General features: G+C 49.5%; 1 protein-coding gene and 1 long non-coding RNA gene across 6 annotated transcripts in view; one reads left to right on the forward strand and one right to left on the reverse strand.

Annotated features, from left to right (window-relative positions):
* The window catches only part of CASTOR2 (cytosolic arginine sensor for mTORC1 subunit 2), a 51053-nt gene extending 43895 nt beyond the window's left edge, over positions 1-7158 (reverse strand). The window contains exons 1-2 of one of the 2 annotated variants that reach the window (XM_086374648.1): positions 6733-6944; positions 6371-6448 (exon numbers count right to left, since the gene is read on the reverse strand). In XM_086374648.1, coding sequence (XP_086230774.1) covers positions 6371-6381 — 11 coding nt within the window. In that variant the 5' untranslated portion in view covers positions 6382-6448; positions 6733-6944. Of the gene's footprint in view, positions 1-6370; positions 6449-6732 lie in introns of both variants that reach the window. The other variant, XM_086374647.1, reaches the window with a different exon arrangement.
* Positions 7159-7207: 49 nt separating this feature from the next.
* Positions 7208-19708, forward strand: LOC147345015 (uncharacterized). Of its 4 annotated transcripts, none has more exons than XR_015154466.1 (4): positions 7208-7507; positions 8342-8413; positions 8856-8946; positions 19506-19708. It is a non-coding gene; the product is annotated as an uncharacterized LOC147345015 (long non-coding RNA). The 4 variants fall into 4 exon arrangements; XR_015154465.1 differs by lacking the exon at positions 19506-19708 and adding an exon at positions 13637-15323 and having other exon boundaries at positions 7241-7507; XR_015154468.1 differs by having other exon boundaries at positions 7252-7891.
* The last annotated feature ends 5065 nt before the right edge of the window (positions 19709-24773 follow it).

Here is a 24773-nt window from a genome sequence, read left to right on the forward strand (position 1 = left end):
CCCTGTCCCTCACTATATCCCGGAGTTTGCCCAAGTTCATGTCCATTGAATCAGTGATGCCATCCAGCCATCTTATCCTCTGTCAGCCTCTTCTCCTCCTGCCTTGAATCTTTCCCAGCACCAGGGTCTTTTCTAACGAGTCAGTTCTTTGCATCAGGTGGCCAAAGTATTGGAGCTTCAGCTGCAGCATCAGTCCTTCCAATGAATATTCAGGACTGATTTCCTTTAGGATGGACTGGTTGGATCTCCGTGCAGTCCAAGGGACTCTCAAGAGTCGTCTCCAACACCACAGTTTGAAAGCATCAATTCTTCGGCGCTCTGCCTTCTTTCTGGTTCAACTCTCACATCTGTACGTGACTAGTGGAAAAGACCATAGCTTTGACTAGACGGACCTTTGTCAGCAAGGTCACGTCTTTGCTTTTTAATACACTGTCCAGGTTTGTCATAGCTGAAGGCTCCTTAATGCACACACATAGCTTTGTGTGTGCGTTAAGGAGCCTTAACAAGTCCCCTAACCCTGGGCTTTTCAAACTCTGCCTCCACAGACTCTCAACGGCTAGCTTAAAGAGCATTTTCTCAGTTAACACTGGGGTCCGCAGTGGACCCCAGGCTCTATGTGAAGTGCTTGTCACGGTTTGCCTAAGTCCCCACAACAACCTAGGCGGGGGGCATGAACACTATTCTGATTTAGAAACGGCGCGCACAGAGAGGTCAAACATCGCGCCCCAGGTCACACCGCCAGGATGCAGGGGTGCTGAGATTCCACCTGAGGCGCCAGGCCCCAGGCCCTCACTCCCCTGCTCATCTGTCTTTCCCTAAAGTGATCAAACAGTGGCCTCAGCCCAACACCCTCGGAAACAGTGGACTGTTTGCAATTTTGAGCTTTTCTCCTGTAAATGCCTCTTAAGTCTTCAGTGCTCACGATGGCTCACTGGCAAGATTTCCCAGAGGCAGCACCGTGGATGAATGATTGCGGGCCAAACCAAACCTGAGACTTAACAGACAGCAGATCCGGCCCAGGCGGGCAGTGTGGGTTTCTGTGAGCACGGGCTTACTGCGTATCACTTAGGTGCTTTTTCTTGCCAATCAAAAGAGATGGACTTTCTAGATACGAGCATCTCATGGGCAAAAAGAGGATGCTGCAGCTTCCTGTGCCCCCACCCCCAACTTGCATTTCAGGATAATGATCTTGCCCCTGCCCCAGCTTCATTGTCATGGCCTCTCAGTGACACCTCTGCTCAGCGGCCCCCAGGAGGGGGTATGTCCAAACCAGTGTGAATTTAGACCTGGCTGAGAAGTCTCAGGATAGGTTCCACAACCAGATTGTTGTTCAGTCGCTCAGTCATGCCTGACTCTTTGTGACCCTTTGGACTGCAGCTCACCAAGCCTCCGTCCTTCACCGTCTCCTGGAGTTTGCTCAAACTCATATGAGTCAGGTTGGTGATGCCATCCAAGATTTTCTGGGTTCAAATCCCAGTTCTACCACTTGGGTGTGTCCCTGGGCACTCAAGGTTCTCAGTCTCCTCATCTGAAAAGTGGGGACAATCCTGCTTCAACTTTTGAGGGTTGTGTGAGAATTAAATGAACTAACAGATATAGTGCCTGAAGTGTACTAAGTGCTTTATAAGCATCGGCTATTATTGTTGTCGTTGTTTTCATCATACACTTATTGATTATTGCCAGTTTTGCCTTCTGTGGTTGCAGAGAGCAAATGGGGGTCCCCGAGGAGCTCCATCTCCAGATGGCCCCAAGACTCTAGCCAGGTGTCCCCAGCTGCAGTGGTGCATCCTGATTGGCTTGTGATGGTCTCATTTCCTGTGCCTGTGATTGGTGGAGATATACTTACGTGCCTGGTTCTGACCAATGAGATGAGGAAGTCTGTGTATGAGGGGAATGTGATCCCAGAAAGGTTTTCTCATAGACTTCTCAAGGCAACAGCCTTTTCTGTCCCCAGGATCCTCACCACTCCTTCCCATGACTGCCCATATTGCCTGGAGGTGCCCCAGCCATTCCACAGAGCCAAAGAGAAAGACTGGGCCCTTGATGACATCAAGCCTTTAAGTTACTAGCCCTCAAACAGCGCAATTCATGACTTCATGGCACAAAGTTCATACTTCTTATTGTTTGCGCCAGCTTATTTGCAGCCCAAAGGATCCCAACTATATTCCATGGTTGGTCACATTATATCTTCTTGGGATTAAGCCCACCATACCAGAGGAAGGATTTGAGCTCAGCTGTGCGTCAAGGAAGACTTCCTAGCGGAGGTGAGGCTAATACGGGGTCTAAAAGAACAAGTAAGGGGACAAAGCGGGTAGGGCAAAGAGCAGCATTCCAGGCTGAGAAAGAAAGGCCTGAGGCTAGAGACACCACAGGGTGTGTGTATCCATGCAAATAATCTGTGTGGCTGGGAGCCATATGAGATGAGACTGGAATGGTGTGGTGGGCTTTCCAGTGGGCCCTCAGCCAGGCTACAGAACCTCAGGCTATCACAAGGCTGAAGGAAAGCTCTCTGGTCAGCCATGATTTGGCTCACCTCAGGTCTCCCCCTCCAGCCGTGGGCCTAGAATAAATGTACTCAGCCTGCCTTCTGCCCCCTTTTCCAGCCACACTCAGATGCTGCCCTGTCAGTCAGGGCAGGGGCACTGGGCCTTGTTTCTCCAGGTGTGATTCAGTCTGCCGAGCCTCTTCCAGCCCTTAAGGCTCTCAGAAAAGACTCCAGCTGGAATCTGGGTCACTCTGCACGAGCCGGACATCCATCAAGTAAGCAGTTACTAAGTGCCTACAAAGCAGAGTGCTAAGCACAGCGGAGAAAGGACCTGGTTCAAATCCCAATTCTGTTTCTTCTGTGACCTTGAGCAGGCTGCTTTACTTCTCCAAACCCGGTGTCTTCACCGCTTAGGAACACACGGTACAAACAGTGCTAAGTCGCTTTAGTTGTGTCCGACTCTTTGCGACCCCATGAACTGTAGCCCATCAGGCTCCTCTGTTCATGGGGATTCTCCAGGTAAGGATACTGGAGTGGGTTGCTGTGCCCTCCTTGAGGGGATCTTCCCAACCTAGGGATCAAACCCACGTCTCTCACATCTCCTACACTGGCAAGCGTAGTTCTGGTTTCTCTGGTACTGGCAGGGAGGTGGGAGAGAAGAAAAAGATAAAAGGATGCACAAAAAACTTCCTGAAAGTAAGGTTTATAAACTAGGTGGTGGGAGAGTAAGACAAGCAAACGATATGCTCCTATGGACAAAACTTGAGAGGTCATGGTTACAGTGAGGAATTAGAACATCTGGATGGGGGGTGATGAGGGACAAGCATTCCTAGCGGAAGATTAGGCAGGGTGGAAGGCATGTTCCTAAAGCTTTAGGACAGTATGCTGCAAATATATGGGCTGGATAAAACTGTTGAATATAGGTGTCACTGAACCTGTAATAGCAGATTTCTGAACTTGAGCCAGAAAGATGCTGATTCAAATTCAGGCTCTACACTGACAGTGTAACCTTGAATGAGTCACTTAACATCTGAGCCTCAGACTCCTTCCTTGCAAAGCAGGTGTAAAACCTAATTCAGAGAGTCGTGTGCTCAGTCGCTCAGTTGTGTCTGACTCTTTGCGATACCATGGACTGCAGCCCGCCAGGCTCCTCTCTCCCTGGGACTATCTGGGCAAAAATACTGGAGGGGGTTGCCATTTCCTCCTCCAGGGGATCTTTCCAAACCAAGGATTGAAACCACCCTGCACTGGGAGGCGGATTCTTTACCCCTGAGCCACCTGGGAAGCCCCAATTCGAAGAGCTGTACTGTGGTATATGCAGGATCCTGAACCAGGATCTGGCTAATTCCCACTTTAATGCCCTAAGATGCAGTGCCACCTCCTTCAGGAAGTCCTCCAGGCTCTCTCAGGTCATCCCCCAGATCCAGCTGCTAGGCCCTAGACACTCCCCTCTCTGCTGTGATGGCCTCTTCTTTCTCTCTCACCAGGCTTGGGGCTTTGAAGAGGAAGAGGCAGGGATCTCAGCATCTCTTGAACCCAGCTGCACCCCCACAGGGAGTGGGCATCTATTGATGCCACATCCCTCCCAAGCCTCCACCCAGGTAGACGTGAGCGGGAGGAAGTGACTAAGTCTGCTGGGGGTGGAGGGAAGCGGGGTTCAGGAAAGTTTTGGGTGATAACACTAGATCTTGAGGGTTCAACAGGAATTTACTGGTGGGAGGAGGGGGTTTCAGGCAGAGAAAGAGAGACAGAAAAAGAGGGAACTAAAGCAGGGAGGTGTGAGTGGAAGTAAATTGTGGGTCACACAGTTGTGCCAGAAAATGTCTAACTCAAGATGAGAATTCTGGATTCAGATCCCAAAGGGTCTCAAATGCCACGCCAAGGGTTTGCCCCTTCAGGGAGTGACCGAAAACTTGTTAACAGGCAACACAGTGACAAATATGACAAGGCTCTGGGCCACCACTTGGGGGCAGATACTGATGGATGAATCAAAAAAGGACCAAAAGTTCTACCTGGATGACTGACTGTTGAAAATTGCTCCAATAACACATCCACACCCTGCTCCCCCTTCTACGTGCAGAAAAGCCAGTTTCCACAATCATTCCACGCTACACCCACAGCAGCTCTGTGAAACCTATGGGGCCGGGCCGTGCTATCTTCATTACAGATGGACAAAGTGAGAATCAGAGAAGGAGATGGACCTTGCCACGGTCACAGGGGCAATGAAGGGGCTCGTCACAACCTGAAGTCAGCAACCTGGCCCTGCCTGGGAGGCAGGCCTCTGGCCATTGGACAAATGTGCTCAGCACCTTCTAGAGCCAGATCCTGGAGACAGGGAGATGACCTTTGACCTCTGAGTCATCTTGAGACTGGACTGATCACCTGGGCTTCTTGCAGGAGAGGGAGAAGCACGACCTACTGATCGGTGGGGTTTCTCTGGTCCAGACAGGTCAGCAGGGGCTCACCCCCAGGACAGGCCTATCTATGAGACCTCCAAACTGGACCCTGGGGTGGGGGCCAGTCCCCCACAAATGGAATGGGGACAGAGGGAGTGGCCCTTGGCTGCCTTTCTAAGAAGCCCCCAAATGCCCCCTCCTGCCAGCACCCAGGCCCCCGCACAGCAGCAGCCTGAGTCATCATCCTGGTCTTTTGAATGGTAGCCGAGAAATCAGCCAGGGGGGCTGCCTGGGGCTGACCGCCAAGGGTTGGAAAAACAAGGCCTCTCTCTCTTACCTCCAGCCTTGGAATTTCAAGACAGGCTGGGGGTGGGGAGCAGAGGGCAGGTAGGTGCAGGAGGGGTGGGTATCAAGAGTGGGAGGAGGCTGGGGTGGGGGGCCAGAAGGTGGGAGGAGAGGTTCAGAATCTGAGCTGGTGGCTTTTGTTTTCAAATGACCTGTTTAATAATTACCTTTGCAATCAAAGGAGCCAGGGCCCAGGGAAGGTGAGCATTCAACCCTCCATACCCCACCAGGCAGCCGGGCAGCCAGAGAAGAAAGTAAACAAGATGCCACTGGCTCTCTGCTCCATCTCGCAAACAATGGCGGGACTGAGCTGCCGGCTCACACACACACATCAAAGTGAGATTTCCAGGCAAGAACTTTAACAGGCAGATAAGAGGCTCGGATTGAATTTTCCCCCCACATCCCGGGAGCTCCCCCTGAGCTTGCGTCCAAGGGGGTAGCCTAGGGGCTCCCGTCATTTTAAGTTAACCTTGATCTGTAATTTATTCATTCATTTTGCAGAGAAGAACTACCTCCGTCTCAACCCCCGAAAAGCCTAGCCAGCAACAACTTCATCCCTTTAAACAGTCACAATGGTGGACAAACAAGGGATTTAAGTTACAGCGGCTAGCTAGCACTCACACTCCGGCTCCTTAAAAAAACATCATCCTAATCCAAGCCCGACCGGGGCTCACAAAGTCAGACCCTGACCGGCAGTGGGAAAAATCCAACTTGGGTTTTTTTTTTTTTCAACCTCCCAAGGCCTTCAACTATTTTTCCCCCTGCAGCATCCAAGCCCAGCCTCAAGGCAGAGCCGTAAACACGCCCGCTCCTCCCCCTTCCACGGTTCGGCAAAACAGCCCCCCCGCCCGCCGCCGTCCCCCACCTTCCCGGACCCCAAGAGAAAGAACCACAGCGACCCTCACCCGCAGGCCCCCTCCCCTCTCCTCCCCTCCCCCAGCCTCCGGCGCCGTCCGCAATCGTCGCAGGCACCTTGAGATAAACACCCACTAATGATTTTATGATTTTTCTGCTCTGGGTAGCCGCGCTCAGCAGAATCCCTTCCCCCGCCCTGACGACGGGGGCCGGCCCAACGGAGGGATTGGGGGATGGGGCGGGGGGGGGGGCTTAGTTTTTTTTTTTTAACATCGCCGCGAGTCCACACCTGTTTTTCATTCATTCATTCGTTCGTTCATTCATTCATTAACGGATTCGTCACAGCTGCCTGCTTGGCCCTCTGGATCTAGGGGAGAGGATGGGAAGGGGGCTGAGATGGGGGGAGACAGCGGCAGGGGTGCCTCTTGTGTGTGTGCGTTGGGGGCTGGGGTGGGTGGCTCGGGGTGGAAGGACCCAGTTGGAGGGCAGATCGGGTGGCTTTGTCAAACACAAGACAAGCGATGCGGCGGGGGCGGGGCGGGGGCGCTCCCCGGGGCTCGAAGTTGTTTTCCGAGCCGCGGCGGCGAGGACAGCCGCCCGGGTGCGCCTCTTTGTCTCTCCCCGGCCGGCGCCGCGTCCCCGCGCGCTCACCTGGTCTTAGAGGACAGGAAGGCAAGTTTGATCAGGCCGTAGGTAAAGAGCGGGATACTCTCCTTGGCGACGCTGGCAACTTGCAGCCGGTGCTCCAGGATGTGGAGTTCCATCGTCCGCCCGCGCTCCGCGGCGGCTCATCCGCGGGGGGCGAGCCGCGGCCCCCGCCCCCCTGCGCGCGCCCAGCCGGCACCGGAGCGCCGCGGGCAGCCGGCCGGGGGAACCCGGAGCTCGGCGCCGGGCGGGCTGGGGCGGACAAAGTGGGAGGCCCGCCGAGCCGCGAGGGGGGCCGCGGGCGGCGGGCAGGCGGCGGGCGAGGGCGGCAGCGCTGGCGGAGCAGCGGCGCGCGGCGCCCGGCGCGGAGAGCAGCTGGTGTTCGCTGTAACAAACAACTTGCCACTCAAACGCCGGCCCGCTGGGCATGCGCGCCCGCCGCGGGGCGTGTCGGGACTTGTAGTCCCGTGGCCCGGGCGCCGGCGGCTGGTGATGTCAAGGGGGCGGGCGGCAGTGCTAGGGGCCGGCCCGGTGCTGGGGAAGGCGGCGGGGCTGGGGGTGGCCTGAGGGGCGGGTGGAAAATGCTGGAGCGCGGATCCCCGCGGGCTCACGGGGAGGCGGAGGGCAGAAACGGGGGCCTTTGGAGCCGGCTTGGGCTGGAGTGGAAGCTCTGTCCCTCCGAGCTCGGGACTTGTCGCTTTTGGGTGCAAAGCGAGTGGCCCACAGAACTCCCGCTCTTGAGGAGGCCCGAGTTTGGGAGGGGAGAAATTTGGAGAAACCGGTAATTACAGTGCAGAGAAGCAAAGCAAAATAAATAAAGCGGGGCGGGGGGCGGTGTGTGCTCGGGACGGAGATGGGGCTTCAGGGGAGTTTCCTGGAGGAGGGGACATCCAGGCTGGGTTCTGAAGGATGAACTGGAGCTCGCTGAGGAGGGGCAGGGGCATGCGGGGATGGAGGCGGCCGGCGGCCTTCCAGGCAGAAGGAACAGCGTGTCCAGAGGCACAGAAGCGTGAAAGCCCCCACGGATCCGTGTTTGGCTTTGCTGGAGCGGAAAATGTGAGGGAGAAGAGGCCAGAGATAAGGCAGGCGCAGTCACCAGGAGCCAGGTCGAGAGGGTCATGTGTGCAGAACTAATGAGGTGGCCGTTTATCCTGCGGGACAGAGGGTGAGGGGGCTGCGAATGAGGGAAAAGTCTGAAATACACCCCCAAGGGCTTCCCACCCCAGGGCCGGCATGTCCGCGACTAATGTCCTGCCACGGCTCCCCCTTAATGGCTTATTGGAATTTTGAAATTTTCTAGGTTAAAGTTACTGGTGCTTTGCTCTTGGGCAGAGTATTTTGGGGGCATGATGGATTAGGTTTACCTGCTGGGGCTGTCTGGGAACTTTCTTTTTGGGGAAGATTCTGACCATCCCCTACCTCCATTCCTCAACCCACCTCTCTGAGGTGGGGGGACAGATGGGCTACCTTGTTTCCACAAAGGGGCTCGAAGCCTGCAATCTGGTGGCTCTTAAAGCATCTTGACCCCATTCCCACTTTACTTTCACTCAAGAATTTATCTGCATCTAATGAAGAATATTCTTTTTTGTTTTGGTTGTCTGTCTCCCTCTTCTAGAATCTCAGCTCTGTGAAGGCAGTGGGTTTTGTCCTCTTGCTGTATTCCCAGTGCCTGAAATGTGGCTGGCAGGTGAGAGACATGTATTCAATATTCATGGGAGGTATAAATGTATACATCTCTTCCTTTAGCACGGAGAGACTTAGAAGGCCCAAACAGAAATGCATTCAGGGGCCAGGCAAGTGTGAAGGTGAGTAAAGCAGTTGGCTATCAGACAGTTGGGAAATGGTACAGCGGAAGGGAGGCTTGACTGAAGGCCTAAAATTCTTAAAACAAATGAAAGCAACCCAAGAGGTGAAACCAAACAAAGGCAGGATTTGGTCAGTTTTCAGACTTCTGCTCTGGATGGCCTTGGTCAGTGTTTTTTAATCTGTAATTTATGATCCATGAGTGGGTGGTGAAATCAATTTAGCAGGGCATGACTAGTATTCGAAAAGAAAATTGAATAGAAAATGAGACAAAACTTTGCACATAGAACAGGTGGTCTATTACTGTGATCTTTTCTATGTTTCAGGAAACTGTCATCTTGGCCACATGTGTACATGTGTGCACGCTGGCCTAGATGTGCATCTGTGAGCATACATGCACTGGATCTTGATGCAAAGGTATTTCTCTGTGACTTGGGTCAAAAACCATTTGAAAACCCTGGGCTTTCTAGTGAATTAAGCCAGGCTGTAGTGAAGTTTGAAAATTTAGAGCATACTGGTTGGATTTACAGAATTGCTTTCACTGAGCTGTATTTGGTGCTTAAGTTTTGGGACACTGACACCTGAAATGATTGTTGGGAATTTGAGGAAACTGACCAAATGGTAACCCACTCCAGTGTTCTTGCCTGGAGAATCCTAGGGACGGGGGAGCCTGATGGGCTGCCGTCTATGGGGTCGCACAGAGTTGGACACGACTGAAGCGACTTAGCAGCAGCAGCACACCTCTAGGTTGTCACATCGAGAGGATGGTTTCAGGCTGGGGCTAGGGTGAGACATTCACTCTCAAGGTCATTCCTGTCTTGGCTCTGCACATGCTTGTGGAATTCACTTCTCTCTTGCTCCTTTAGCTTTGCACCCTTCTGGTTCTTTCTTGGTTCTCCTGGTTTTTCCCTCTTTGGTTTCTTTCCCGCCCAATCCTAAAATATGTGGAGGCCCACCTGGTGTTCCTTCCTGTAGTGTGTTTTTACAGCGCTGGCTGCCAGTGACATCTTGTCTCGTGGTAAGGTATGCCACATTGATTTTGGCCTTGTGACTTTCTTTGGCCAATAAGGTCTTAGCTTGGTAGTACACGCACTTGGTAACTCCTGTGCATTGACGCTTGCCCGCTGGGTTGCTCCCCTGAGTCCATGACGCTGTGAAGAAGCCTAAGTGCAAGTTCACATGGAAAGAGAGGCCAGGTGTTCCAGCTGTCGCCGCTGAGCCCCATCCTCTGCTGACAGCTGGCATCAACCAGACACGTGAGTGAGCTGATCTGGGACCTTCTAGCTCACTATCCAGACACATGCAGCCACATGAGTGAGCCAGGTGAAGCCATAAGAGGAACTACCCAACCAATCTATGGAGCAGTAATAAATACAGCTGACCCTTGAACAGCTGGGTTTAAACTGCTCAGGTCCATTTATACATTGTTTTTTTCAGTAGTGAATAATGCAGTGCCTTACGATCCATGGTGGTTTGAATCTGTGGATATGGAGCCATGGATACTGAGGAACCACATATATGGTGGGTCATTTATAAGTAGAAAGTTCCCTAAGAATCTGCCTTGCAGGAGATGTGGGTTCAATCCCTGGTTGGGGAACTGTTAGTAAGATCCCACATGCTGTGGAGCGACTAAGCCTGCGCACTGCGTCTACTGAGCCCAGGAGCCTCAAGGAAAGATACTTCATTGTGCCACTAGACCTGATGCAGTCAAATAAATAAAAATAAATATTAAAAAAAATTATAAGCAGATTTTCAACTGATGGAGGATCAGCATTCCTAATCCCCACCTTGTTCAAGGGTCCACTGTAGTTATTTTTAGCCACTAATATTTGGAATGGTTTATTGTGCAGAAATAAATAGCTGATATTTTCCCTCACCCCTTATCTTCTTTCACTCTGTGGGTGGACTCAGCCTCTGACGTCTGATATGTTCAGTTCAGTTCAGTTCAGTCACTCAGTCGTGTCCGACTCTGCGACCCCAGGGAGGCACGCCAGGCCTCCCTGTCCATCACCAACTCCCAGAGTTCACTTAAACTCACGTCCATTGAGTTGGTGATGCCATCCAGCCATCTCATCCTCTGTCCTCCCCTTCTCCTCCTGCCCCCAGTCCCTCCCAGCATCACAGTCTTTTCCAATGAGTCAACTCTTCGCATGAGGTGGCCAAAGTATTGGAGTTTCAGCTTTAGCATCATTCCTTCCAAAGAAATCCCAGGGCTGATCTCCTTCAGAATGGACTGGTTGGATCTCCTTGCAGCCCAAGGGACTGTCAAGAGTCTTCTCCAACACCACAGTTCAAAAGCATCAGTTCTTCGGTGCTCAGCCTTCTTCACCGTCCAACTTTCACATCCATACATGACCACAGGAAAAACCATAGCCTTGACTAGACGAACCTTTGTTGGCAAAGTAATGTCTCTGCTTTTGAATATGCTATCTAGGTTGTTCATAACTTTCCTTCCAAGGAGTAAGCGTCTTTTAATTTCATGGCTGCAGTCACCATCTGCAGTGATTTTGGAGCCGCCAAAATAAAGTCTGCCACTGTTTCTACTGTTTCCCCATCTATTTCCCATGAAGTGATGGGACCGGATGCCATAATCTTTGTTTTCTGAATGTTGAGCTTTAAGCCAACTTTTTCACTCTCCACTTTCAATTTTATCAAGAGACTTTTTAGTTCCTTTTCACTTTCTGCCATAAGGGTGGTGTCATCTGCATATCTGAGGTTATTGATATTTCTCCCGGCAATCCTGATTCCAGCTTGTGCTTCTTCCAGTCCAGCGTTTCTCATGATGTACTCTGCATATAAGTTAAATAAGCAAGGTGACAATATACAGCCTTGACGTACTCCTTTTCCTATTTGAAACCAGTCTGTTGTTCCATGTCCAGTTCTAAATGTTACTTCCTGACCTGCATACAGATTTCTCAAGAGGCAGATCATGTGGTCTGGTATTCCCATCTCTTTCAGAATTTTCCACAGTTTATTGTGATCCACACAGTCAAAGGCTTTGGCATAGTCAATAAAGCAGAAATAGATGTTTTTCTGGAACTCTCTTGCTTTTTCCATGATCCAGCGGATGTTGGCAATTTGGTCTCTGGTTCCTCTGCCTTTTCTAAAACCAGCTTGAACATCAGGAAGTTCACGGTTCACATATTGCTGAAGCCTGGCTTGGAGAATTTTGAGCATTACTTTACTAGCGTGTGAGATGAGTGCAATTGTGTGGTAGTTTGAGCATTCTTTGGCATTGCCTTTCTTTGGGATTGGAATGAAAACTGACCTTTTCCAGTCCTGTGGCCACTGCTGAGTTTTCCAGATTTGCTGGCATATTGAGTGCAGTACTTTCACAGCATCATCTTTCAGGATTTGAAATGGCTCCACTGGAATTCCAACACCTCCACTAGCTTTGTTCGTAGTGATGCTTTCTAAGGCCCACTTGACTTCACATTCCAGGATGTCTGGCTCTAGGTCAGTGATCACACCATCGTGATTATCTGGGTTGTGAAGATCTTTTTTGTACAGTTCTTCTGTGTATTCTTGCCACCTCTTCTTAATATCTTCTGCTTCTGTTATGTCCATACCATTTCTGTCCTTTATCGAGCCCATCTTTGCATGAAATGTTCCCTTGGTATCTCTAATTTTCTTGAAGAGATCTCTAGTCTTTCCCATTCTGTTGTTTCCCCTATTTCTTTGCATTGATCGCTGAGGAAGGCTTTCTTATCTCTCCTTGCTATTCTTTAGAACTCTGCATTCAGATGTTTATATCTTTCCTTTTCTCCTTTGCTTTTCGCTTCTCTTCTTTTCACAGCTATTTGTAAGGCCTCCCCAGACAGCCATTTTGCTTTTTTGCATTTCTTTTCCATGGAGATGGTCTTGATCCCTGTCTCCTGTACAATGTCACGAATCTCATTCCATAGTTCATCATGCACTCTATCTTATCAGACCTAGGCCCTTAAATGTATTTCTCACTTCCACTGTATAATCATAAGGGATTTGATTTAGATCATACCTGAATGGTCTAGTGGTTTTCCCTACTTTCTTCAATTTAAGTCTGATATGTTGAGAGCCCCTAAATTGACAGTTCTAACCCAGAACATGTTCCTGAAGCCCCCATTCACATATCTAACTTTCTGATGGTTGGGGATGTGTGTGTATGAGTGCTCAGACATGTCTGACTCTTGTGACCCCCTGGTCTGTAGCCCACTAGGCTCCTCTGTCCATGGGATTTCCCAGGCAAGAATACTGGAATGGGTTGCCATTTCCTTCTCCAGGGGATCCTCCCAAGCCAGAGATTGACCCTAAGTTTCTTGTGTCTCCTGCACTGGCAAGCGGGTTCTTTACCACCATGCCACCAGGGAAGCCTGGTGGTTGGTTACGTGCACCTAAATGGTCACAGGCTTGGGCAGCTCACCCTCTTCACGCCTTCCCTCATCCTCTAACCCAGGTACCTCCAACCTCTGGGTCTAATGTCTTACGATCTGAGGTAGAGCTGATGTAATAAATAATAGAAATAAAGTGCAAAGTAAGTATAATGTGCTTGAATCATCCCAAAACCACCAACCCCGCCACCGCACCCTAGTCCATGGAAAAATTGTCTTCCATGAAACCAGTCCCTGGTGCCAAAAAGGTTGGGGACCGCTGATCTAACCCATCCCAGACCTTCTCCTCTTCCTCCTGTAATCTCTGTCTCGGCTGATGACATTGTTGCCAATCCCTGGGGTTACCAGCCTGATCTGGCAGGTTGTGTTTTCCAAGATGGTCACAAGATCTTTTATTCTGCATGCTCTCCTGGCAACATGACATTGATCATCGTCTCATTAGGCAGTGGGTCAGTGTTCCCTTGTCTTGAATCTGTGGCTTCTAAAACTGGGTCATACCTGGTCATCCTGTGTGCACCTGGTCCCCTTGGGACACTCCTCTCTGAAGCCATATGCCATGCTGTGAAGACGCACAGGCTCCGTGGGCGGATCGCAGGTGGAAATTTGTACTGGTTTGTTAGGTCTGCAGAATGCAGACTGGGGGCCTTAAACAACAGAAGTGTGTTGTTTCACAATTCTGGGTTCTGGAAGCTCAAGACCCAGGGTACGTTTCTTCTGAAGCTTTTCTCCTTGGTTTGTAGATGGCCACCTTCTCCCCAGTGTCCTCGTGTGGTTTTCCTTCCAATCTCCTGCTCTTATGAGGACACTGATGATATTGACTAGAGCCCACCCTAATGACCTTGTTTTAACTTAATTACCTCTTTAAAGACCCTTTCTCCGAATACAGTCATGTTCTAAAGTAGTTGGGGTTGACTTCCACATATGAATTGTGAGGCATGGTGGACACGCTTCGGCCCATAGCAGTGTTCCAACTTCCCCAATGGCTCAGCGAGTAAAGAATCCACCGGCAATGCAGGAGACGCAGGAGACACGGGTTTGACCCCCGTGTTGGAAGATCTCCTGGAGGAGGGGATGGCAACCCACTTCAGTGTTCTCACGTGAAAAATCCCACGGACAGAGGAGCGTGGTGGGCTACCGTCCACAGAGTTGCAAAGAGTCAGACACAGCTGAGCGACCAAGCACAACACAGTGTTCCAGCCAACAGCCCCAGTGGGAGACAGAAACCTCAGGGCAGATCTGACAGCCCCCAGACCTGGAGAGGAAGGCTTCACTGGAGACAAATGAGAGACGCTGAGCAAGAACCACTTAGCTGAGCCTGATTCCCGTCTCGGACCACAAAAGGCAATAATTAGATAATTATAGTTGTTCTAAACCACTATATTTAATAGCAGTAGATTATTGGAATATTCTAGAATCAGTCTGGTTGCTGGTGGTGATGGTGGATGGGGGAGGAGCTGACCAGGGAATTATCCTGGATTGGTCCCTCTTGCTTCCCCATGGCGCCCCCCCCCCCCCCCCCGCCCCCACCATCTAAAACAGGTCTTGATTTTATTTACTGCACACCTCTGTGATCCAGCTGTCTCTTCACCTTGACCATCATGTTCCCATGTCCTAGATTGTTCCAATGGCTTCCTAATGTCCATCGTATCCTCCTTGTGTTGCCTAATAGATGTTCTATGATGTGGGCCTCCCACCTGTAAGTCTTTTAGGGACCATGGCTCTCCTAAGAAAACCGAGCTCTGATCCTCCATAGTTGGTCTTATGGGAAGGGAAAGAGGCTTTCTGTCTCATAGACCCATCCTCTCCAGTATGGTAGACATTGGCCGTACATGGCTATTGAATACTTGAAACTGGAGCTAGTGCCATGAGACATGGAAGCTTTAATTCTACTTCATTTTAATTAATTTAAAATTTAAAAATGATTTAGTTATTGGAAAACATTCATGTATGTTTGGAAGAGGCTGCCCAGCTGTTCTGGTTTTCCTGAAACTGGGCTTTCAGGTTGTGGAACTCTGAGTTTTAAAACCAGGATTTGTGGACTTCCCTGGCAGTCCAGTGGTTAAGACTCCGAGCTTCCACTGCAGAGGGTACAGGTTCAATTCTTGGTCCGAGAACTAAGATCCCACATGTCATGCAGCATGGCCAAAAGAAAAACGGAAAACCAGGACTTGAGTAAGCAAGGATGAATTGGTGATACTGCTTTGAAACAGCTTGGTTATGGACATCTGTGAAATCCAAATACAGCTTGAGTATCGTGGATGAGAATTTAGCAGCTGGATGGAGATGTGCCATAAATGTCAAATGTACCCTAGCTTTCAAAGACTTGGTATAGAAAAAATAAATCTCCTTAATAATTTCTTATATTGATTACACATTGAAATGATAATATTTGGGATGTTGGGTTAAATAGAATATATATTAAAATTCCATCTGTTTCTTCTTCACTTTTTAAAAGTCACATATGGCTTGCATTATATTTTTATCTAGCCCTGCCCTTGAGTAGTGGCTCTCAAACTGTGGTTGGTGTCAGAATCACTGGGGCACTTGGTAAAGATACCCAGGCCCAGGCCTTGCCCTGCCTAGGAAGCCTGGGCCCCTGTCCTTTGTCAGCTTTCCTGGTCCCAGTCTCCCTGCTGTGGTGGGATGTGGTGTGGGAATATAGATGCCAGCAACCCCTTTTTTCTTAAGTCTGGGGTTTCTCTGGCCCCAAGAAAACAATGCCCCAGGACAGGCAGGAATTCTCACTCTGCCTGGCTAAGGCCTAGCATGGTCTTTACCAGCACGAGCTGCTCAGATGGCATAGAAGTAGAAAAAGAAGAGAGAGAGGGGAGGGCCAGGAGAACTAAGAGGGCATCTTTTTCTGGGGCTTTGGTTCTTTCTGGATCCTTCCCTAGTCCCCAGGTGAGCTGACCTTGAATCTCCTTCCCTGGGTTTGACAAACAATACCAAGGACCATGGGGAGTCATTGAAGGTTCTTGAGCAGGGGAGGAGCCTGATGAAATGGATATCTTTCCGAGGGAGCCCAGGCCTCCACCACCTCCTTTTTCCACACTTCACCACAGAGCTGCAGGAAGAAGAGACTTCTCTGATTCTTTGCTGAAGAGTCCCTTCCCACATGCTTGCCTTCACCCCCACGGAAAAGGATTGTGTGCTTAGCTGCTCAGTTATGTCTGACTCTTTGCGATCCCATGGACTGTAGCCCACCAGGCTTCTCTGTCCATGGAGATTCTCCAGGCAAGAATACTGGAGTAGGTTGTCACGACCTCCTCCAGGGGATCTTCCCAACCCAGGGATTAAACCCAGGTCTCACACTGAGGTGGATTCTTTACCGGCTGAGCCACCAGGGAAGAGAAAGGATTATTGGTCCCGAGTGCGGTGGACTGAGTTCATATGTGAACTGTCACAGCTTAGTCCCCATCAGCCATTATCCTCATCTCAGGCACAGGCTCTTCTTCCTTCATGCTCCCAGGCCTGCCCAGCCTTGCCAGGATCCCCCAGAGACCAGGTGCCGGCCTCTCTGCTGCAAATCCACACTTAGACACAGACGCCAGGCATCACTTGGCCCCACAGAGGGAGAGAGTGTGGGGTGTGGGAAACCAGCCAGCCAACCATCACTGCATCCTTGAGAACCAGGCCTGGTCTGAGTTTGGCCTCTATCACATTCTGTGCTGTGCAGATTGCATCTTTCTCTGCTTTGGTTTCCTCATCTATAAAATGGGCACGATGGTGCCTTTCTCACAGAGCATGCTCATGCAGGGATGAAAGGAAAGAATGCCTTTGGGAAAACATCCAGCACTGCTCCTGGCACTTGGTAGATACTCATTCATCAAATATTTGTTGAATGAATGAATGAGTGTGTGGATGGGCATATTGGCACTCTGGCCTCAGAGTGCAGCCAAGGGCAGCTCCCCTCTGTAGTTTCCAATCTACTCCCTCCTGGCTGTGGCTCCCCTCAGTGATGGAGGAAAGGAGGGAAATGGACGTGTCTAGGGCTTCCCCTCGGTGCGTGTGTGTGCTCGCTGAAGCTGATTCCCAGAACAGGTAGGGATTCACATGCTCGTTTTGCAGATGGGGAGACTGAGGCTAGGGGAAGGTCAGGAGGAGCCGACTGTGGACACAGCTTTTCTTGGGTCTCCCATGGGCCTGCACCAGGGCTGAGCGCATCGTGCTGCTTAAGGAATGCCGATTGTTTGAGTCGGTGAGTGAACCTTGGGCTCCGAGGTGACAGGAGAAGCCCCATCCTCTTTACTGTGACATCCGTGGGCAGGGCAAGAGGCAAGGAGTCTTTCTCTCACGCGCTGTCTTGTATTATTTCCTTCCATACCCTCTTCCTGCCTCCTCTCCTTCTCCTTCTCAGCCTGTGCTCTTTCAGCAATCCCCCCCCCCTCCTTTTCTTTCTTCCTTCCCTCCTCCTTTCTTTCCTTCCTACCTTCTTTCTTCTCTCTCTTTCTTTCATGTAACCTGTGACTGAGGACGAGACTGCATAGCCTCTAAGAACCCAGAGATTGACATGGTGGAAGATAGAGGCTGAGGGGCCTCCAAACCCCTACCATTCACACCCTGGTGCCTCATTTTCCTCAACTGTAACCTGGGTTGTTTTAAGGAGGTGGGATGGTATGTGTAGGTGCCAAGTACAGGCCTGACCAATGGAGAGCCTGAGGGATGTGACTTGCTGATGTGGTTGTTTCAGCTGTGCTTAAGGCTGGCCTTACTGCAGCTCTTTGATATCCTGGGAACTGATTTGAAAAGCATCAGGGCCTGAGATTCTGAAGGTGTGACTTGGGGTAGACTGTGCATCAGTTTTACGATCCCTAAAATGCAAGTGTCTGGATGGCTGCTTCCCAGGAAGGTGGTGAGCTGTTGGTCATTAAGTCATTGGGATGGGAGAGCCATAGCTGAGTCCTGTGGAACTAAGGAACTCTGGGATGATGTGTGGGCTTCTGCGGGGTGGTGTTCCTTCAAGGCTTGTGGAATGACTCAGGATGCACATGTGGTGACTGACCAGTGGGGGTGGCCTGGGGGTCCTGGGTGACCTCTGATCCAGAGCAGTTCCAGAATTCCTTCTAGCAGGTGACAGGAGAGGGAGCTGTACCTGGGGCGTCTTTTTGCACATCGCAAAGGCAATTTGCTCTCTTGGGAGGGAATCTGATTTCTAACATCCTTTGTGAAGATGCAGAAACATCTGCAGTGGACACTGCTGGGATTGCTCATGAGATATTAGTCTCGTCTCAGTGAAGAGAGTAATTTATCAGAGGCCATTCCTTCCAGCGATGAAGAACCTTTCAGAACTTGATTGCACTTAATGCATCAGCCTTTCCAAAGTGTTTTATTCCACCCTCAAATGAGATAATGAAGCCCTGTAATTTACTGTTCAACTCCCGCACAGAGTGAGTGGGTCAGGCCCGAGGAGACAGAAAGCTGGACCCCGGCTCGAGAGGCCAAGTACACCCAGGGTGTTGTCAGCCTGGAACTCCCTGTCTCCTGGCGGGAGCTGGCACGGAGTCCCAGGCAGCCCAGAGTAAATCCCAGTCTGCTGGCTTCCTTCCTCTGCATCCCCAAGCAAGTCACTTACTCTCTTGAAGCCTCGGTTTCGTCTTCTGTAAACTTAGGATGGGTGAGGACACTGGCGTGGCAGGGTTGTGGAAAGGATTAGGGATGATGTGGCTAAGGGGGCAGTGCCTGTCACTAGATAGATCCTCAATACATAGCAATTGTCACAGGGTAGTGAGACTGAGCTCTGAGACCTCAGAGGAAGTCGTTCTTGCTCCTGGTCATGGGGGACATTCACATCCATGGCTCTGCCCTGGAGTTACCGTCAGCACCCAGTAAATCAGCCTTCAAGGTCTTCACCTCCTGCTTCTCTGCCCATCTCATCCTGACCATTTCAATGGAGCTAGCCCACTCAGACAGTAGATGATGGATGGAGCTAGCCCACTCAGATAGTAGATGATGGACGAATGGCTGTAAAAATCCAGCCATGGGCAGCATCGGAGCCCAATCTGGACCTTGCCCAAGCCTCCTTCAACCTCCCATTTGGACCTGGGAGCTTCTCGACCTCCCCTCCCCTGGCTCACACCCCCTATTGGACAAGAGTATTCTGACATATGTGATGGTGCAAGCTCTGGGTAAATTGAAGGGGCCTCATTAGATTTGTGTTGATTATAATACTCTCCCCTGAAAGCAATAAAGTTGCTTTCTCTAACAATATCAGTATGGGCTTCCTGGGTGTCTCAGTGGTAGCAAATCTGTCTGCCAATATAGGAGATGCAGGGAAGATCCCCTGGATGAGGGCGTGGCAATGCACTCCAGTGTTCTTGCCTGAAAAGTCCCATGGACAGAGGAAACTGTCAGGCTACAGTCCGTGGGGTTGCAGAGAATTGGACCCAACTGAGCATGTGTGTGTTGCATGTGCGTGTACACACACACACACACACACACACACAATATCAGTATATTATGATACTTTTCCAAGGATGGAAGTAAAGCATCTTGAGAAAGGGGTGTGTTTTCTAATTTGCTCACAGGTCAGTACAGATCACTGGCTTACCCTTCCTTCCCCCACTGCCTCAGTGACCTTCCCTGGCCCAACCCCACATCCCCTTATGGCAGGATTCTGGCGTTTGTCCTCTGTTCCTGCTCTGGCCTGGAGGGACCAGCCAGGACTTGCACTGTTGGCTTCATCTCAGGCAGATTCCTGACTGGCTCTTGTCGCCTTGGATCCTGACCCCAGAATGACTCCTATCGACGTCTTCTCCTCCCTCAACTAAGACCCAGTGCAGCCAAATAAATAAATAAATCTTTTTTAAAAAGTATTCCTTCGACTTATTTCCTTCCTCTCCTAATGGGACTTCTCTGCCTTTCAAAGTTTCTGCTATTTATTTCCAGGAGCCCCAGTGGGTGTCTCACTGGTGCTCACAAACATTTTTCTGCTACATTTTATTGCCATTTTCCTCCTCCTGTGATTGATTTTCAATCTGGGATGGTTGCTTTCAAGGTTTCTGCTGTCCTCTCCCATTGCTGTGGTCCTCACTCCTCGGAAAGCTGAAGACCTCTCTGGGATGAAGGCTGGCTTGGAACACCCCTCTAAGCTGCCCCCATCACCCTAAAATGACTTTCCTATCCCTTCCAGGCTTGCCGTTTCATGGTCACACAGCTACAAAATATGCTGTTATCTCTTAGTACTGTGCAGACTGTATTCCCCCCAAAATGGTACCAACGATGACTCCCCATCTTCACATGGTCTTCGTACAATGGGACTCTGACACCCCTTCTTCTTGGATCAGGATGGATTTGTGACTATGGCTGAAAACACAGAGGGTCATAAAGAATGATGTAGCTTCAGCTAGCTTGCTTGGGATGCTTGCTCATGGGACCTAGCCACTATGCTGTGAGGAAGCCCAAATCGTATCCACCTTCCAGCCAGGTGAGTGGTGCTATCTTAAAAAAGTGGATGGTCCAGCCTTAGTCAGCCATCCTAGCCCATGCCACCTGGAGCAGAGATGAGCTGTTGCCACTGAGCCTTGCCCAGACTATGGATTCATAAGTAGAATAAGTGTTGTTTGAAGCCACCAAGTCTGACATGGTTTGTTGCACTGCTGTAGACAACAGACACAGGGTTTCTCCTTCCAGTATTCTCCTTCCCTGGGACTCAGACCTGGAGCCATGGGGCTGAGCCCAGCACCAACCTGAAGGACTGATCTGGCTCTACCCACTCGGGAATTACATTTCCCTTTCCTCAGGTTGAGCCTCTTCCTCGGAAACTCTTGGGTCCTCTCAAAGACTGACCCATGGGGGCAACTGGCCCTCTGGAATTGACTGAAAGTGAAAGTCGCTCAGTCGTGTCCAGCTCTTTGCGACCCCATGGACTATACAGTCCATGGAATTATCCAGGCCAGAATACTGGCATGGGTAGCCTTTCCCTTGTCCAGGGGATCTTCCCAACCCAGGGATCAAACCTGGGTCTCCTGCATTGCAGATGGATTCTTTACCAACTGAGCTATCAGGGAACTGGTAGTCCTTAAATCCTGGAGGGCCAGAGTTTAGATTAAAACCAAGACATCTCCTTCACTTCCTTCTTATCCTCCACTCCTAATCACAATCTCAGTTATTTTATGAGGCTCAGAGAAGTTGAATCACTCTCCTCAGGCAGTACAGCTGGGAAATGGGAGACTGAGATTTGGACCCACATCTGTCTGCCTCTCCACTTCCCTGGGGACTGCTTCTCTGTGTTATGTGCAGAGGCTGGTGCTTCACAGGGGCCCCTTGTGTCTCCCTAAGGCCCTAAGCCACTTTATCACCCTCTTTACAGACGACCCTCAAAAAAGATGTATGTTCAGATGGCTAATAAACATATGAAAGGCACTCAACCTCATTTGTAGCTAGGAGATGCAAATAAAAATCCCAAGCTGGCATTCCAGTGGTTAGGATACTGTGCTTTCACTGCCAGGGGTGTGGGTTCAATCCCTGGTCAGGGTACTAAGATTCTATAAGCCACGTAGCACGGTGAAACAATCCCCCCCGCCCCCGACAAAACAGCAACAACAAAAGCAAACCAAGCATACCCCTACTGTGATAGAATGCAAAAGTGCATCTCTCAGACCACCTCCCACAGATTTGCGGCCCCAGCAGTCCTTCTGGCCAACTTGGGTCGTTCCAGCTTTGATGCACCCTCTGGATTCAGTGGAATCAGATTGGGCTTCCCTGGTAGCTCAGAGGTTAAAGCGTCTGCCTGCAGTGCGGGAGACCTGGGTTTGATCCCTAGGTTGAGAAGATCCCCTGGAGAAGGAAATGGCAACCCACTCCAGTATTCTTGCCTGGAGAATCCCATGGACAGAGGAGCCTGGCGGGCTACAGTCCGTGGGGTCGCAAAGGGTCGGACACGACTGAGCAACTGAACTGAACTGAACCGAACTGGATTCAGTGGAGGCTCACTTTCTCCCTCTGCTTGCACCTGCTTCCTTCCTGACCACAAGTGTTGATCTCAAGAGCACTTCTTAATAAACATCCTGGGTGCTAAACTCCTCTCTGTTTCCCGGGGAACCTTACCAGTGACAACTACACATCCACTAGAATGGCTGAAATATTTTGAGGAAAAAAAAAAAATTGAATCCTGTTTTTCGTGTTTTTGAAACATTCCAGACTGGAAACAGACTCATGCATATATGGCCAGTTGATTTTTAACAAAGCTGCAATGGCAATTCAATGGAGAGAGAATAATAATTTCAACAAATGGTGCTGGAACAACTAGACAGCCATATGAGAGAAAGCAAGCAAAAAAAAAGCCCTGATTACCCATACCTCACAACTTATACAGAAATCAACTCAAAATGGATCAGAGACCTAAAAGCAAAACTGAAAATACTCCCCAGAAGGAAACATAGGAGAAAATCATTGGGACTTCAGGTTAGGCAAAATTTTCCTTAGTTATAGCTTCTTTATCCATGAGCTATAAAAGAAAAATACGGTAAATTAGATTTCATCGAAATTAAAAACATCTGATTTTGAAAAGACATTCTTATGAAAATGAAAAGACAAGCTACAGCCTGCGGGAAAATATTTATAAAACACATGTGATAAAGAACTTGTATCCAGAATATAAAGCATCCTGAAAACTTCATAATAAGCAAACAAAGGACCCAATTAAAAATGGTCCAAAAAATTGAATCAGCCCTGCAGACAAGAAGATACGTGGATGGCAAATGAGCACTGAAAGGATATTGAGCATCATGAGCTACTAGAGAAATGCAAAATGAAAACCAAAATGAGAGGGACTTCCCTGGTGGTCCAGTGGTTAAGAAGCTGCCTTTTCTCTTCTCCGCCATCCTATGTGGGGTTGAATTTGCTCCTCGGCAAGTCCTCTCACGAGACTGTCAGTATCAAGTGATTCCTGGCCAAGAAACAAAGGCAGAATCACCCCATTCCCCAATGGACTCGAATGAAAACTGATAATAAAATCAGGTACAGCTCTAAGAGAAGGCAGACATTGGAGAAGTATCAAGCTGGGTCTATAGGGAGCCTCACATGTGAAGTGGCACATTTATGCTCCGTCAAGGTCACTTGCATCTTAACCGAATCACAGTGCTGAGAGCATCACTACTGTCTGAATAGCTCATGGGAGAAATGGAATGTTTGGCTCATGGTGTTTCCTGACTAGCGGTCCATTTGGCTCAGAAATAAATATGTGAAACCTTTTATTGGAACTGCTATTGTATTATTCTGGTTTGTGATGATGTACTGAACAAATGCCTCTCCTGTCAGGTGGAAAAAAAAAAAAGAATCTGTCTTGCAGTGCAGGCGATACAGGTTTGATCCCTGGCTAGGCAACTAAGGTCCCACATGCCTCAGAGCTAAGCCTCTACACCGCAACTACTGAAGGCCATGCAGCACAACTGGAGAATCTGTGCAACACCATGAAAGATCCTGCATGACTCGGTGAAGATCCCGTGTGCCACAACTAAGACCCAGGACAGCCAAATAAATGATAAAAAAAAAAAAAAAGCAAAATGAGATACCACTAGACATCTGTTACAATGATTTAACAAACAATCTTGACAAGACCAAGTGCTGGTGAAGATGCAGAGCAACTAGAACGCATGCAAAATTGTACAGAATATTTGGAAAATGGTTTGGCAGTTTCTTATAACAGTAAACATGCACTCATCATTGGAGAAGGCGATGGCACCCCACTCCAGTATTCTTGCCTGGAAAATCCCATGGATGGAGGAGCCTGGTAGGCTGCAGTCCATGGGGTCGCTAAGAGTCGGACACGACTGAGCGACTTCACTTTCACTTTTCACTTTTCATGCCTTGGAGAAGGAAATGGCAACCCACTCCAGTGTTCTTGCCTGGAGAATCCCAGGGACGGGGGAGCCTGGTGGGCTGCCGTCTATGGGGTCGCACAGAGTCGGACACGACTGAGGCGACTTAGCAGCAGCAGCGTTCATCATGTGATCCAGCAATCCCATTCTGAGTTGTCTACCCAGGAGAAAGAAAAACATGTGTTCCCACAAAAACCAGCTCTCCCATGTTCACAGCAGATTTATTCATAATTTCCCTTTCTTGGAAACAACCCAGATGCACTGTAATTGGGGAATGGATGAATAAACTGGTACATCCATACAGTGGAATACGATTCAGCAATAACAAACTGTGGAAGCACTCAGTAACATCAATGAACCTCACACACATTATGCTAAGTGGATGAAACCAAAGTCAAAGTGCTTCATACTGTATGATTACAAATGTTGGGAGTAGGGTAAAGGATTTGGTGCCTACCAAGTATCACCAAGGAATTTTGGAAGGTGACAGAGCTGTTCTACAGTATGATTGTGACAGTGACCACTCCACCGTATGCATTTACCATAACTCGCAGAACTGTACACCAAGAAGAGTAAAATTTACTGTATGCAGATAAACTAGACTGAAGTATTGAACCCAAAAGCCCTTTATGTAAGTAGTATCATACTGCATGTATCCTTCTGCAGCTTGCTTTTTTGGCTTGCCCTCAAATGCTTTATACAAGTTGACACTATGTATGTAATAAGGATACATGTAGCTCTTGTTCATTCATTTTAACTGCTACATGATACTCTATTAGGCATGTATCTTAAGTTGTCTCTTTGTCTTCTTCTGATGGACATTTCTTTGTGTCTGTTTTTTCTTCCCTCTGTTTTAAGCGATGTAACAATAATTAGACTCCTATAAATGTATTCTGGAGCACAGGTGCAGAGATTTCTCTCTTGAATATTTACTGAAAAGAGTAAATTGAATAGGGATAAAGACTATGATGGCACCCCACTCCACTACTCTTGCCTGGAAAATCCCATGGACAGAGGAGCCTGGTGGGCTGCAGTCCATGGGGTCGCTGGGAGTCGGACA

Source organism: Bos grunniens, chromosome 25, assembly GCF_055505025.1.
Source record: "Bos grunniens cultivar Pamir isolate PY7600 chromosome 25, Bosgru_T2T1.0, whole genome shotgun sequence".
NCBI lineage: Eukaryota > Metazoa > Chordata > Mammalia > Artiodactyla > Bovidae > Bos > Bos grunniens.